Source organism: Fistularia commersonii, chromosome 7 (assembly GCF_037954325.1).
Source record: "Fistularia commersonii isolate RoL2024-O1a breed Wild chromosome 7, RoL_Fcom_v1.0, whole genome shotgun sequence".
Classification (NCBI taxonomy): domain Eukaryota; kingdom Metazoa; phylum Chordata; class Actinopteri; order Syngnathiformes; family Fistulariidae; genus Fistularia; species Fistularia commersonii.
In genome coordinates, this window is record NC_141290.1 from 13,878,909 (window position 1) to 13,894,726 (window position 15,818).

The 15,818-nt window shown below is 40.0% G+C and overlaps 1 protein-coding gene across 4 annotated transcripts in view; it reads left to right on the forward strand.

The window, feature by feature from the left end:
- Window positions 1–15,818, forward strand: part of rap1gapb (RAP1 GTPase activating protein b) — an 88,415-nt gene that overhangs the window by 69,726 nt on the left and 2,871 nt on the right. For 3 of the 4 annotated variants that reach the window (XM_086149932.1, XM_086149933.1, XM_086149936.1), the window contains 12 exons: window positions 1,872–2,027; window positions 2,650–2,721; window positions 2,800–2,886; window positions 4,004–4,147; window positions 6,069–6,200; window positions 8,101–8,178; window positions 9,317–9,426; window positions 9,731–9,847; window positions 10,197–10,332; window positions 11,551–11,635; window positions 12,100–12,206; window positions 12,960–13,012. In XM_086149932.1, the coding sequence (XP_086006058.1) occupies window positions 1,872–2,027; window positions 2,650–2,721; window positions 2,800–2,886; window positions 4,004–4,147; window positions 6,069–6,200; window positions 8,101–8,178; window positions 9,317–9,426; window positions 9,731–9,847; window positions 10,197–10,332; window positions 11,551–11,635; window positions 12,100–12,206; window positions 12,960–12,968 (1,233 nt within the window). In that variant the 3' untranslated portion in view covers window positions 12,969–13,012. The remainder of the gene's footprint in view (window positions 1–1,871; window positions 2,028–2,649; window positions 2,722–2,799; window positions 2,887–4,003; window positions 4,148–6,068; window positions 6,201–8,100; window positions 8,179–9,316; window positions 9,427–9,730; window positions 9,848–10,196; window positions 10,333–11,550; window positions 11,636–12,099; window positions 12,207–12,959; window positions 13,013–15,818) is intronic. The other variant, XM_086149935.1, reaches the window with a different exon arrangement.

The following is a 15,818-nucleotide window of genomic DNA, read 5'->3' on the forward strand; positions in this document are numbered from 1 at the left end:
GAGCGCCATTTACCTCTAAGATATAATATGATATCCTGATTGAATATGCACAAGACTGTCCTCAAAATGGATTCTGATATTTTGAACTTTCTCTATTGTTTTTCCCATTCTGATATATTATCATGTATTCACGTGTTGTGGAATAGTCTTCTTCCTTTCTCAGTTTCCATGATGACAAGGGATTTTGATTTTTATTGGGTTACTTTTTTGACATTTTTATTCTGAATTGCTTTATTTCTAGTAGATTAATTTCAAACTGTAGAACAGTAGAACTGCTGCATGTAGCTTGCTGTCATATTTATGGGCCTGCCTAAGCCTTCATACCAAAAGGCAACAAGATGACACTGTGGATTCATATTTCAGAGGAGGAGGATAAATGGATAAAAATTTTATGCGCTGGCGCAGTCCCTCTGTCCTCTGAATGCATCATGAGCGTCCTTTTAGCAACTTTAAGCTTTGTGGCTATGAGAAAATAAAGCCAATTCATTAATTTGGATTTCGGACAGAAAGCCATTTGCAAAATCATAAACCCTATCCATAGTAATGTTACTGTGCCCCAGCTGGCATTCGGATCTATTCAGGTTTATGCCATCAGAAGTTGAAATGCTTGTCAAAGCTACCTTCAATGGGCATTCTCTGAGAATAGCAATGAGTAATACATACAATTTAAAAAAATGATTTGCCATGAATGTTGAGCAGAAGAGGTTTGAAACTCCAGTATTGCACCTTATTTCAGATTTTTGAGAATTTAGGCATTAGAACAATGCTTTTTATTGGAGCTTTGCCATGTATTTTCAAAAAAGCATACCAAAGGCAATAGAACCAAACAACACTACCAAGTTAAACCTGCAATGTCGCGTAGTCATCCTTTATATTTTGTAGAGATATAATCATGGAATTTTGGGGGGATTTTTTTCTCCATGTAGCACTTTTCAAAACAAAGTTACTAAATGCTTTCCATAAAATAGAACATAACACAGATAAAGCTGCTGTAAAAAAGGGACAAGGAACAAGCAGCAAGTGATAAAAAAACAGAGGGCAAATAAGATCAGGAAATAAGGTTGTAAAAAAGTAAAAACAAAATAATAAAACAAAAGCAATGAACAGAAATAAAATCTGCTTGTAAAATTGATTTAATTTCTTCTTTGCCGTGTTATTTTTTTCTTATGTATATACTAATAGAATGATTTTCAGTTGAATCATACGAGTGGGTTTTATTAACACTGATGAATTATCATAATGTAAGACTGTAACTCAATGTACAGATTACTGTTTGTACTCAGGTTTTGCCAAAATGTCTCTGTTAATTGTTAGAAAAAGTCTGAACTTTGCTAGTCCCAAAGAGTCAATCAACAAATTGATTCCCCATTTAAAAAAAAAAAGTTTGGCCTCTTCCGATTTACTTTTAATTCACAAACTTAAATAACTTTACAAAAACTCTCTGCAGAACACTCTTCAGAATCAGTAAGATAAATATAACTTTGACATTACTCCTAATAAGCAGAGGGGAAGGTTGAATGAACAGACAATGATATTTTATATTTCACTTATCCGTACAGGTGTGTTGCCTATACATAGAAGTTATACATAATTACCATATTTATTTTCTTACATGTTTAGCAGGTGAAGTCCTCTGCCAAAGTTGTCAAGTAAAAGGATGAGACATATGGGGTAATAGTTGCTAGTGTATGGGAGCACCATATGTCTCAAAGAGGAAGTTATTTTCTGTTTCGTGTGCTTCTGCTGTTTTTGTATTTACTCATGTCAATCTCTTCGAGCAAATCAGCGCTGAGTCACAGGTCTGCATTTTGGATTTTTTTTCCCCAAGATATCTCCATTGTTATTAATTTTTTTTCATCTGTGTCATCCAGCTGCAGAGGAAGAGACACATAGGCAATGATATAGTTGCCATCGTGTTCCAAGAGGAGAACACACCCTTTGTGCCAGATATGATCCAGTCCAACTTCCTGCACGCTTATGTGGTTGTGCAGGTTGAAAACGCATGCACAGATAATGTCACCTATAAGGTCTGTTTCCAATCAAAAAATGCATTGTATTAATCTGTAATGAATTTTCATTTTAATTTACCAGACATCACACTTATTATTAACACCAGTAGATCAACATTCACATGAATAGGAGATTGAGAGGTGGGGGTGTGGTAAATAATGACTGTATGTTATAATACAACAGTTTTAGTGTGACTATGCATGCGATATATATATATATATATATTTGAACTATTATACTGCTGAGTAGAAAGTATCTGGTGTTAGATCTGACCGTAAGCATTCCACTGACAGCATTAGAGAGGTTCCCTGGGTTTCCCAGTCAGTTTAGTTTAAGACTCATAAATATATATAGATGTATTTTGTCATCTTTATACATATATATATAGACGCTTATTTATTCGGCATACTGATCCCAGATAGGTATTAGGAATCAGAAATGCATAACAAAGATGGTTGGCTCCAGGAGGCAAAGACTAACCATAACTGATCTTTAAAACATTATTTTGGATTTATATTTTCATCTGTCTTTATTGTGTGTCTTTTAAAAACTCCCTAGAGAAATGTCTCATGTGTCACAGTGTATGTCTAACAGCAAATTCATAGCCTGTGGACAACCAAGCTCTGCTTTCTCCTCAAGGTTTCTGTGACAGCGAGGGATGATGTACCATTTTTTGGTCCCGCTCTGCCTGACCCTGCCATCTTTAAAAAGGTCATTGCTCTCAAAAGTACATAACTTGACAAGCAGAGATCATATTCTTATATTCAGTGGTGTATCTGCCTTCCTCAGGGACTGGAATTTCATGAGTTCCTCTTCACTAAGCTCATCAATGCAGAATACGCCTGTTACAAGGCTGAGAAGTTTGCTAAGCTGGAGGTGAGAATAGCAATGCTTTCTGAAACATGAGTTTGTGGACTTCTAGAGTGTTCAGTGTTCTTCTGTGCACATTTGTGCACATCTATGCTGGTGTGCACGCTTTCATTTTCCTTAGCCAGATCAAATGAAATATCAAAGAAAAAGGCATTTATTGTATTTAGCTCCCCTCAACTAACAGCCACAAAGTAAATCGAACGCTAATGGAGTGAACACCCACCGCAGGAAGTAACATGATTAACAGATTTGGATCACTTTCATTTTGGACTCACATTTTTTCAGTCACAGTGTACCTAAGGGTTTTTTTAGGGGGCTTATTTCACCTAAGTCTATATATTGCCTTTGCTGAAGATGATTCAAAGAAGTAAATGTGCAATGCCATTGACAGCCAATGATATCCCCTGATTTATTTATGAAGTTGGCTTCATAAAGACAACTTCCTGTCTGCATCAATGTCAATTCTTGACTTTTCCAATCATATCTCAGACTCATTTCAAGTTTGCATTATAAATGGGCAAAAAAATGGGGTCTTTGAATTTATCCTTCACATTTAATTTGAAGGTTATCACATTATATTACCTCAAATTTCCTCTTGTGTATAAAATGTTATCTTATTTTCTTTCTTTTTCTTTGTTTTTTTTTCTTTTTTTTGCTTAGATGTTTATAAATCCTTCTAGTTTGTTGTCTCAATGGCCTTACCTCAGCGCTTGCAGTTAGTTCAAAGTCCCGATGCTGGGATTATCTCTGGATCAAGAATACAGTGTCACATAATTCCAGATCTGGCCTCAGCTAATGTTCTTTCTCTTTATCTACAGTACATATTGATTTTAAATTGGTACTATGGACTTAGAAGGGCCTCCCGGCACGGGTGGCTAATTTGATTGAAGATCTATTTACGCCTTATGTGCCTCGCCACACTTGTCAGATCGATGTTGGCCTGCAGGTTGTTCCCAGAGCCTGATGGGTGACCTGGCAAACAAAACGCTCTGGAATGGTTGCTTATAAAATGGTTGGAAAAAAAACATGAGCATTGTTTATTTTCTCATGTGTATTTGCTTTGATTTTCAATTCTGTTATCACCATGTACTATTGTTACTACTCCTGCATATTGATGTTTCAGGAGCGCACACGTTCAGCCCTTCTTGAGACTTTGTATGAGGAGCTACACATCAACAGTCAGTCCATGATGGGCCTGGGTGGAGATGAAGATAAGATGGAAAATGGGAGTGGTGGAGGTGGTGGAGGTTTCTTTGAATCATTTAAGGTACCTCCATTTCCCTCTTTTTGCATATTGCACTGTAAAATTGCAACTCCACATGCATGAGAGAGAATGATAATGAGCTGGAAAAGTTTTAAGATGCTTCCCCCTCCTCCCCCTCCCCCATCTCTTGGCTGGGATTCTGGGTATTCACACATAAGAAAACAAAGCATAGAAAATTTACTTTGTGTCTCAAAGGGCCAGTCCTGTGGCATTTTCCTTCCCCCAGTTGTCTGGAACTGTTGAACCCTGCGTTTCAAGATGATGGTGTCATTCTGAGACTGAGGAAGAGTCCTGTTGTGTATGAAAGACACTTTGCCCTGACGGAGACTGCTCCATCAATGACCATTAGGGCTGTGGAGCGTAGCCTGCACTGCCGAGGCTTGGCGGTGGGAGCTGTGATTGTGTTTGCCTGATGTACGATTTAATGGCCCCTCATTAGGGAGCCGATGATGCAGTTTGCATGTCTCCCCACGGGTACCATTTTATAGCTGCTTCCCTCTTCTGTCTTTCTCGCTGGATAGTTTTTAATCCCTCTTTTTTTCTGTTTTTTAGAGAAATATATCAACCTTTTTCTCTGTCTCTATTGTCTCTTGATTCATTTATCCTCCAGTTCCTCATACACCTATGTAGTCATGTCTGTGAATCTTCTTTTTATCTTTGCCTTCTTGTCAAGAGACATGGTATTTCCTCTACTCTTTTTCACACCTCCACAAATTGCCTACTTCCTTCCTGTCTGCATCTGTCCAGTATGGTAGAGTCTTCCATGTTGCTGTCTCTCCACCTTGTTCTCCCCTGCTCACAGAGTGTCTCATCTTCCCCTCCCACAATTCAAAACTCCACTCCAGATCCACCATCATTTTTTATGACAGTCTCTGAGATTGTGGATGTGGCAGCAACCCTTCCACTGCGAAGTCTCCCTTACCTCTTGTGAACCAAGGTTTCTTTCGCCCCCACCTCTTGACCTGCACTGCCCCTAAGTGTTTGAAAACAGACCTGCATACACTAGTGCGGTAACACGTGGAAGCACATGTGAACATGCGCAAAAAGGCATCTACTCGACCCAACTGCACCCTTAGAGATGCATCACGTTTATTCCAAAGGGAGGTGGGTTGGCTCCAATTGGATTTGGTTTTCGTCACTATCTTCTAAGCAGTAGCACAAAAACAAATTTTGCATTCACTCACAAGCATTTGCCAGATGGAGCTATCCACATGTACTTTGAAGTTGTATTAAAAGTAACTGATATTCAACATATTAAATAGGCATCAATAAAAACTTCCGTATTCTAGTTAATGCCATCAAATTCTGTAAAATATAGATCACGCAAATACATACTTTACGAATATGCCAGCTCATGCAATTGAGCTCATTTGAATGGATTATTAGCCCATTGTCACATGTTCTTGCAGAGCTGAGCAATATATTGATCGAAAGTCGGACATCATATAAAAGATACTGTATTGTGGATTTATTCGTTCTTTTAATGCCACAGTATGGTGATACCTAACATAATTTTTGCTTCAATAGAGGCCATCGAAAATCAAAAAAAATTAAAACTCAAATCTGCAAAGAAGTCTGCAAAATCTGCAAGAAGTGTCCCTAACCTTAAGAAGCAATACTCTAAATATGGGTCTGAAATTTATACATACATATATATGTGTGTGTATGTAATTTACTTTTTAAACCAGCAAAATCTAAGAACTCAAAACTATTGTATTCTGAAACACACAGTTTTCAAAGTAGGTATTGTGATATACAGCAATATTGCATATACCTGGCTCCTAAATATTGGGATTTTTGTCCCATATCGCCCAGCCCCCGTGTGTGTCAGAAATAATGTCTTGAAATTTCAAGTCGGGGAATTACATTTCCACGCAGCATTGGAGCTGATCCTCTGACAGATTCTCCTCATCTCTCTCTGTAGCGGGTCATCCGCAGCAGAAGCCAGTCAATGGACGCCATGGGCCTCAGTAACAAGAAGTCACACACAGTCTCCACTAGTCACAGTGGCAGCTTTACCCACAATCTCGCAGAGAGCCCCAAAACCCCAGGGATTGTAAGTAACTCAGTTTGGTTCACATGATGCCCACCCTAACATGTCAAGATTTACAACAGAGTGAATAAAACACATCTACACGCACACACAAACATACACACTTACACTTGTGATCCCTTTTCATTCCCAAAAAAGGCACTCCAGGAAATTACTCCTGTTGGCACATTGTAGTACCGAACTTTCATCAGTGGTTTAACATCAAAACACCTCTAACATCAAACCCGTTTTGTGCCAAAACAGCTTTTTACGGGTTGTCTGTATTCATTTACAACTCAAAATGTTTCTTTAAATGACTCCTTTCTTTGTTTATCAAATTAACAGTGTAATTCATTCTGAGCATTTCATCTCATCCTAAAATAATCCCAACCACCTCATAATTAATCATTTAAATACCCTGGATGTCAATTTGGTCAAACCATTTCCTTATTTCATCCCTTCAAGATATTATTCTCCCTTCCAGTATTCTTTAAGTGAGCTCAGCCTAGCAGCAGTATGACTACCCAGACTCCCTTCCTCCTTCATGTGCTTCTGCTGTGACTATTTCCTCCTGTGGATGATGTAATGTCTCTGCATAGCCTTGCATACCTGCATGTGTGGCTGCAGAATATGCATGGACGAGCTGTTACCGCGAATACATTGTTTTCTTTGGTCAGTGTTGTATTTAAATTCACCCAAGTGAGGTCCAACGAGACACAACCAGGACTGCTCTCATCTCCTAGAGCCTCAAAACCTTTGTCCTTTGGCTGGCAATTAATTCAGAAAATATACATTTTAAAACAGCAACTTGTTGAGCTTCCAATACATTGACTTGATTGGCCCTTTGGTTTGATCTGTATTATATAATCCATTTAAATTTGATCTAATTTTAGCATGAATATAACATTACAATGTTATATTATAATATAACATTATAATATAACGTTAGGGTGGACGTTAGATTTCAAGTCCAGTTCTTTCTTGCTAGATCCTGAAAGACATCAGAAATGATTTATAAATAATGGAATGTTCGGACATCTGGACTCTGGAGCTACAATATTGACCCTGGTTGTGTCTCATTCTAATATGAACTTAATTGTATTCAACACTTTTTGTTTCTTTTTTTAATCCCATGCATTTCTTTTTACTGAAAGTCCCATTTGGGACACTGAAGCTTCTCCAATCTGATATATTTAATCTAATGTAATTGCAGCACCAATGCCAATTGTAACATGAGGATGGCTAGGTGACTCACCTCTAATATGTGGGAAAGAATTAACCTGTGTGTTTTTGTGGCAACTCAATTGGTCTTATACTAATAAGGTGACCAATATTTTGTGCCCAGTTATCATGGTCTATTATTAATAACCGAAACAACACAGATTACCTAAAAGTTAAAATCAACATCATTGGAGTCCAATTCAAAGCCAGCCTCGGGTAGTATTACGACAAGAGTAGACAGTCCGTCTGCCCCTTTAGAAATTGGTCTTCCAATGAATTTTGATTTGACCTGAATTTTTGTCTGGGGGAAAAAAAAAAGTTGTCAAAAAGTTTTGTGGTTTTGTACCCTTGTCACAGGTTTTCCTTGTTGCTTTCTTTTTTTATTCCGAATGATGCGATAAACAGACCTGTACCCCTCGGGGGAACTGACTGACTGCTGCAACCTCGTGTCTCAAACTAGATCTGCATTTGCTGGAAAAAGAAAAAAAAAAAGCTTCTCGCTGCTACTTTAGTATCATGTCTTCTCAAGTCCTTCTGTGATCACCTCGCAAATCTCTTTTGCACCTTGCTGTTGAAGTTCTGTTTGCTATGCGAATGAGATCTCACAATGAACTCTTTTTCTTTTCCTCCCCCTTTCCTTGCTTTTTCAACCTATCATGTCTTTTCTCCCCCTGCTTTCCCTGCCCTGTTGTGTGTGGCTCAGTCATTACTTGTCCCAGGGAAAAGTCCCAGTAAATATGGACGGCGAGGCAGTGCCATAGGGATAGGAACAATAGAAGAGGTTCATGTATATTTCTCCCTTCTTATTTAACATTCTTCTGTCTCTATTCTGAAGGCTAACAATCTTTTCCCGCAATGTAGAAAGTTTTGAAAGACGATACTTGTTTTTGCAGTTATTTTGTTTTTTTTTCCGTGCTGTGTGTTTTGCATCTCTTGTCAGATTACACTGTCTTCATGCATTCATCTCAAACCTGATTCAAACTTAGAAAAAAGCAAGATTGCAATGAGACTGCTGTTAAAGACTCCCACATCTGTTCTTATACATTGTGACTGGCAATGATGTTCAGAAGTGCGTACTAGACATTTTGACATTGGACTTTGAGCAAGTAAACTCCAAAGTCCAACCTCAGAATTTACACTATATTGGATTAGAAACTTCTAGACTCTTGAAGCTTTTGACAAAGAAGAAGTAATTTTGCAAAAAGGCTAAATTAGTTTGTGTTCTGCATAAAAAGGGTTGTTGTCATGACTTTGCAGTTGAATATTTCGGTGACTTTGAATTTTGAAAGCTTGATTATATTGTATACTTTTTTAAATTTTGAGTTAGATCAAAATTGTCCTATGGTGTGACAGTCTCAGGCATGCTTCAGTAAATTAAAAACCAAATTGGAAAAAAAATTGCAAAACTAACCTACAAAAGTGAGGGTGACTCCATCGAAAATTGAGTACACCTTCTTCATATTTCTAAAAGTGAAGGCTTGATCCAGTGTCAAACCCAATTTCGCATTTAAATCAAACATTTAACCAAAAGCTTTTTTTATTTGAAGTTCATGTGACTAAAGCACCCTGTGCAGAATTGATCACTTCTTCCCATTTGAAGACTTCCGGTGGACAATGATAGAATTGCATACTAACAGAACAGAACACATAGTATTTTTCCTCTAATAATTGTTTTAAAAAAATAACCATTTTACAGCACATTTATTCATTTACCAAAATTCCATTTACACCTGAGCCTCAGTGGAAAATGTGTTTACGAAACATTTTGCAAATTGTGTCACATTACCCACAACTATATCCAGTCATCAGTTGTATTTTCCACAAGTGACTTGCCATGTTCTGTATAGAACTTGTTCTGTGAAACGGAGACGCCGTCCCCTGTGTGTGTGTCTGACTTTCCTCTCCCTACGCACTGTCAGTCATTGATCATTCCTGGGAAAAGCCCGACTAGGAAAAAATCCGGGCCCTTCAGTTCCCGTCGCAGCAGCGCCATCGGTATTGAGAACATCCAGGAGGTCCAAGAGAGGAGGTGAGAGGACACGATACGTGACCAGAGGGCCGTGGGAAGTGAGGATGAAGTAGTGTTGTACAGAAGGGCACGTGGATGTTAGTGATACACTTTGAAAGAGAAGTCAAAGTTCAGTGTTTTATTTTATCAGCTATTCTTTGAATTAAAATGACATGGAACTGCTTTTTAGCTTTAAATTCTAACTTTAGGTTGGGTTTATTTGATTTTGCTACGGACCCTATTTAGCCTTTTTAAAATATCCGTCTCCTAACTCTTCCTCTGACACCTACTTGATATTTGTCTGCATTGTGTACCCGCTGTGAAGCCGGGAGGTTTCCCCGAGCACCCACAGGAACCCAGACAGCAGTCACCTGTCTCATGAGAACAGGTCAGACAACTCGTCCAATCACAGCTCACCAGAGTTTCCTGCTGCCAAGAACAGGTGACTCTTATTTCTGTGCCTCTAATATCAAATGCATGAATATCAGCAGTCCAAGTGAAAAGGTTCTTTAGCCAGTGCGTTGGATTGTTCTATTTCAAAATGTCAGTTCTGCTATTGCGCAGAGCTTAGCCTTATTACATCTTAATTAAGCCAGAGAACACCCTAATCATTTCTACCAAATGTCATTAAAAACTCCCACACATTATACGGCTAATATGCGCCAGGAATTGTGGGGCAGATGGCGACGCACCTCCTTGACCGCTGAGAAATGCTGTGACTACAAGATGATAAATTCATCAGATAGAAATAGAGGCAAGTGTTACGCGGTCAAAGTGACCCAGGCGTGTAGTTTGGTGATGTGTTGCAGGGCCCCGTCCATCCCCGAGGCGCAGGATCTGTCCCGGTCCTCGTCCAATGCGAGCAGCTTTGCCAGCGTTGTGGAAGAGCATGAGAACGAGGCTGAGGAGGAGTATAACGCTGGGCTGGTGGGTGGAGACACAACATCACACGCTGGCATACACAGTAAAGTGCTACTATGCTACGTGATTGTTAATGTTTTAAAAGTTAGCCTTTGTGTTTATTCTCGTTACGGTTTCACAAATTCCTTTTGTGGAATAATTCCAGAGCACTTTCCAGTAAAGGCTTGAGGGATATCTTGACATTAAGAGTATAATATAGTCATCAGCTGCCTCCTCAGCAGCCTTGAACTGAACTTTACTAACCTTCACTCAGACGGAACATTGACATGAGTCGTGCTGCAAATGGTGTGAATCATCTGGTCGGACCGAGGTCACTCGATGCTCCAAACAGATTGCAAGTGTATCGAGGAGTTGTGATGTTTTTTTAAAGGGAAAGTAGCAAACTAATATATTATTTTACTTTCATAATGTAAAAATTGTCTTTTGGTTTTTCATGCCAAGACACAAAATTCATATAAAATACCCATGGTAAACGACTGAGATATCCAAACCTAAAGCCAAAACACTGTAAAAGACAATTTTCAATCTTCGTGTTAACATTATACTTCATGTCACATAACCTGTTATGCAAAAACCTGTAGTAGTGTCAAGAGCAACCTGCATATCTGTGAAAACGGAAACACTTGAGAGATAGTTGATCATGCAGGGATTTTAAACGCATGATCAAGCCTCAGTTCATAGTCAAAGTGAAAAATTACCCCCACATCATCAGTGAATATGTAAGTATCATCCAAAATTAAGAAATTAAGGATGATAAAATATTAGGACATCTACTTAACTTATCTATTATGAAGAAATTCGATGAATGCAAGGAAATACACAAAAATGGACAATTACCTATTTTCATGCCAAGAAATGATAAATACAAAATAAAAATAAAAAAAATCTAAATTAAAAAGGTTGCAAAAAATCAGCCAAAGAATTACATGAAATTCAAATGTATAAAATGTAATGAAACAAGGAAAATGATAATCTCAACTCAAATCATTAAATGTGTGCAACTGGACTTGAATGAGAAGATTTTGACAAGAATTCACCATGACCTTGATGACTGAGAACCTCCACATAAATTACTTAATGATTAAAAAAATTGTATAAATATCTAAGTGTGTGTGTGTGTGTGTGTGTGTGTGTGTGTGTGTGTGTGTGTGTGTGAGTGTAAATTTGGGTATGAAAAGTTTTTTCAAAGGCACACCTGTGACACTTCTTATGTCCCTCTCATAGGAAAGTGCGTCCTCACACAAGAGAGACTCACTGGTGTACAGCTCTAGCATGGGGGACAGCGCCAACAGCCAGGGAAGTTTCTCAGGTTAGTTTAGGAGAACCAAGTCATGTATAATGGGTCAGTTGCACCCTGAAGGTCTGGGAAACTGGAGATGGAAATCGTCATGTGGCAGAGGGACCTAATAACCCCCTTGTCTGAGTGATATATATACGGGGGAACAAAATGAGTGAGGCACTCTATGAACTCTGAGGCAGCAGCAGACTGAAATCCGTGCCATTAACAGAGAGAACGAAAAGCACCAAGCCAACTCCTCTTTAATTAATGAAGTTTATGACACTTGGAAAAAAACTGGACTGCAAACTTATCTGATTCACACACAGATTCTTTTTCCTGACATCACCAAGGATTCACTGCGAGCCATTAATCTTTCACATGCTGGAATATCCCGTCTCGGCCCCAACAGCTGGCAGCGCTGTGCGCTTGAGTTCATTAACTGTGACATCCACACATCTGTCACCCCCCTCATCCCCACCCCCAATACCCTGCAGCCTCACGTCTTCAGCAGCAGCCCGATGGACTGAGGGGATCAGACCCGAAGGTGACAGACGGCCGTCCCAAGACAGAGCACCCCCCACAGGACCACAAGTTCTCAGCGGTAAGATAGTGCCTATTGTCAATCATCCGGGTGGGGTGGGGATAAAGTCAGATTGAGTTTTCCCTGTAATGAAGAGCCAAGAGAATGATTTAATTAAATAACTGGCACAATCAAAGCCAGTATCAGTGGCACCATGTATATTGTATAATGAAAACAGCAGTGGACCCAGGATAGAACTCTGTGGAACCCCATACCACACAGCACAGGGCTCATAGATGGTATTATTAATCAGAACATTGTGAGACAGGTATGAGTTAAAAACACTTGAGGACTTAACCTGAGATGACACAAAAGGTCTCTGGGTTGTCCAACAACAAATCATGACACACACTATCAAAGGCGGCACGAACCACTAAGCGGTCTAAAGATAATAAGACAGTGAATGACTCGGAGTCTGCCATTAGCAAATGACCACCACCTTTGTAATGGCTGTTTCAGTGGAATGATTTGCTCTAAAATCAGATTGAAGAGACAAAGAGATTATTTGTTGATAGAAACTGAAGAAGCTGATTTGAGACCATTTTGTTGAAAAGCGAAAAGGGCCAAGAAAACAATCTAATTAAGTAACTGGCACAATCAACCAATCAGCAAATAACTTTGAGATCCTATTTGTAGTTTTTTTAAGGCCATTACCTGGTTTTCAGCATGGAATTGGATTTTCTCAACAGGGACGCATAGCTTAAGACAGGAATCTAGTGCAATTGAAAATTGAGTATCACTTTTTGTTCCTAACTTGTCTGTATTTTTTCACAGAACTGTTAGCCAAGCACCAAACACCGACTGCCACATCAACATCCATTTTTCAGGTCAGATATGACGTTCTGTGGTCTCTGTTCAGTGAGATTCACTCATCAGCCACATGGTTCGGTCAAATGATTATCTAATGTCATCTGATACAAGTTCACTTGGTTTAATATTTAAGAATGCACACAACTCTCTATATGACTCAAGTACATTTTCAGTTATCATTTCATATATTAGTCTTTGAATTAGTTTTTGTATTAGACACTAGTTTAATGAACAGACTTATTCTTTTATTTTTAAAATCAAACGGTCAAGTACTACTGCTGCAACTGGCTGCAACCTAAACATTAAAAGAACAAATCTAAATGCTCCTTCATGTGAAAAAAACATTTCCGTTAGACGGAGCCTTTGGAGAATAGAGTGCCTGCCCTAAAGATATGGATTGTGCATTTTTTGCAGAAAAACATTTTTGTACGCAGTGAGCAGGACATGTAGTAATAGTTCAGAATAATAATATTTTATTTCATAAAACAGCTACATATTTATGAAAACCAACCCAATAGTTGATGAGAGATAATATAAGGAGACGAACAAACAAAATGTGCGCATAGTTTCGAATTGAATGGCAGAAAAGCTCCAAAAATATAAATATTTAAAAAGATATATAAATATAAATCTTCAGGGCACTTAAAACGGAATTGCAAGGAATGAGACTTGAAGTCGCTAAGAACGCAAAAGCCATCCGGACAGAAGTCGACCATTCGAAAGCAAAGTGGAGAACGCTGCCACCTCTTCCCGCTGTGGCTGCTGCTGCCCCTTCACCCCTCCACTCCGCCGTGTCCACCGCCTCCAACCCCTGCCAAAGGGGCACCTCCCCCTGCCACCCGGAGGGCCCCTCTCCCTCCTCCTCAGCCTGCAGCTCCCTCTTGCTCTCTGTACTTGTTTTTTCGCTGTTGCAACACCCTTCAGCTGCAAATGGTCAACAAGAGACAGCATCAGCATTTGTATGTTCCAGTGCCCCAGCCCTGTGTCCCACATTGCAGTTGTGTGCCTGGAGCTCCTCCACCGACATGGCCACCTGTCCCTCTGGCTCCGTGAACGTAATTAGCCATTGTAGGGTGGAAGATTCCGTTCGCACTGTGAACCTCGAACCACAGACGTAATACTTCATGTGCTGACTGACAAAATCACTGCTAAGAGCTCCATGTGAGTGACAGATGCTTATTCAATGGGAGGCGGAAGCACACAACTACCTGCTCCCCTCTTCAGCCCACCTGAGACACCACACCTCCCACGCCTATGTCGCTCGAGTCTGAATCTCAGACAAAAGGTAATACGAGGATGTGTAGAGCTAGCACCGAAGCCTCTCTCAGGGCCTGCCGGAGGCTACAGAACACCTCTTTACACGCCTTCATCCACAAAAAGTCTCTCCCCTTTTTTGTTACAGCTGAAAGAGGGGTGCAGCACGGCAGGCAAAACCTTGAACAAACCTCCAGTGGTATGAGGCCAAGCCCAAGAAACATTTTAGTTTTTTCAGATTCTCTGGAATGGGCCAGTCAGCAACAGCTTGAACCTTCTCTCTCCTGGTGCAGATGCACCCATTGCACCTCCCAGGAATTGTACTTGGTAATATCCAGAGGTCCAGGGATAAGAGCTAGGAAGACCCTAAGACCAGATCCAGTGACTCATAAATGCAGGGCAGATAATAGGAGTCTTTCCTATGCTCCCCATTCACTGGCCTGGAGTCTGAGCAGAGTCACCAGCCCACCTTCTTTGGCACCATGACAACAGCTGCTGCCCACGGACCATAGGAAGGCTCAGTGATGTCAGCATGCAGCATTTTTACCACAACTTGATCGCAAGCCTGCTGACAAGCCAGGGGAATGCGCTGAAGATGAGACTTGATGGGTTGTGCATCCCCAGATGTCTATCTCATGTTGTGCCTGGTGCGTTCTCTCCACCTCCTCATCACTCTGCGCAAAACAGTCATGAAACTCCCACAGTACCTGCCATAGCCGTTTCTGCTGCTGGGATCCAGGCCGTCCCCATTCTTCCTCCATATCTCTCTCACAGTCACCAACACCCTCTCCTCCTCACTCGGTGAAAGCCGTAATGGATCAGCTGTGGAGAGCTCTCCCTTTGGGGCTGGAGGATCAATTTCCGCTCTAGGGAAAAGACACCTTAAACTGGTGTCTAGGGTTGGGTTGAATACCGACAGACTCCACGGCACTCAGCACCGGACAGGCAGGGGGTTGTCTTGAAGAACCCTGGGAAGCAATGTGACCGCTGGACTTTCCTGAAAGCTCACTATCCCTTTACAGCATGCAGCATGCTACCTTCAAAAAGTCTAGACCCAGGATACATGGGTCCTGTATTGCTGCTACCATCTACCTGCTACCACCACCTTCACCAATAGTATGCCCGTGCCCTTCACAGGAGCCAACTTGCCTATGACCATGCTAACTCATGACAACCTTCGCCAGGGTGCCATTCCTCATCCCAATCCACTTCAATATCATAGAAATTAATTCAATTAGTTTTAATTATTACAATTCTGCACTTTTAAACAGATTGTCATTTTTATTTGAATTACATTTTATCTGAGTTAGTTTAGCACAAGGCATTATAGCCTGCAATATTAGTACATGTGATATTACAAAATACTTGTAGGTCTAAAGAACCCCTTTTGTATACATTTTGACTGCACTATCCATTATGTTTTGAAATAATAGTGACAGAAAATGCATACTACAGTGATTTCACTGAAAATCTTAGTCAGTCGAGGGTCCAACTGTCAAAAAAAGCAATATGTTTCATTTGCAATAAATAGAACAAAATTATCATATTTCATAAGAAAAATGTTGAGAG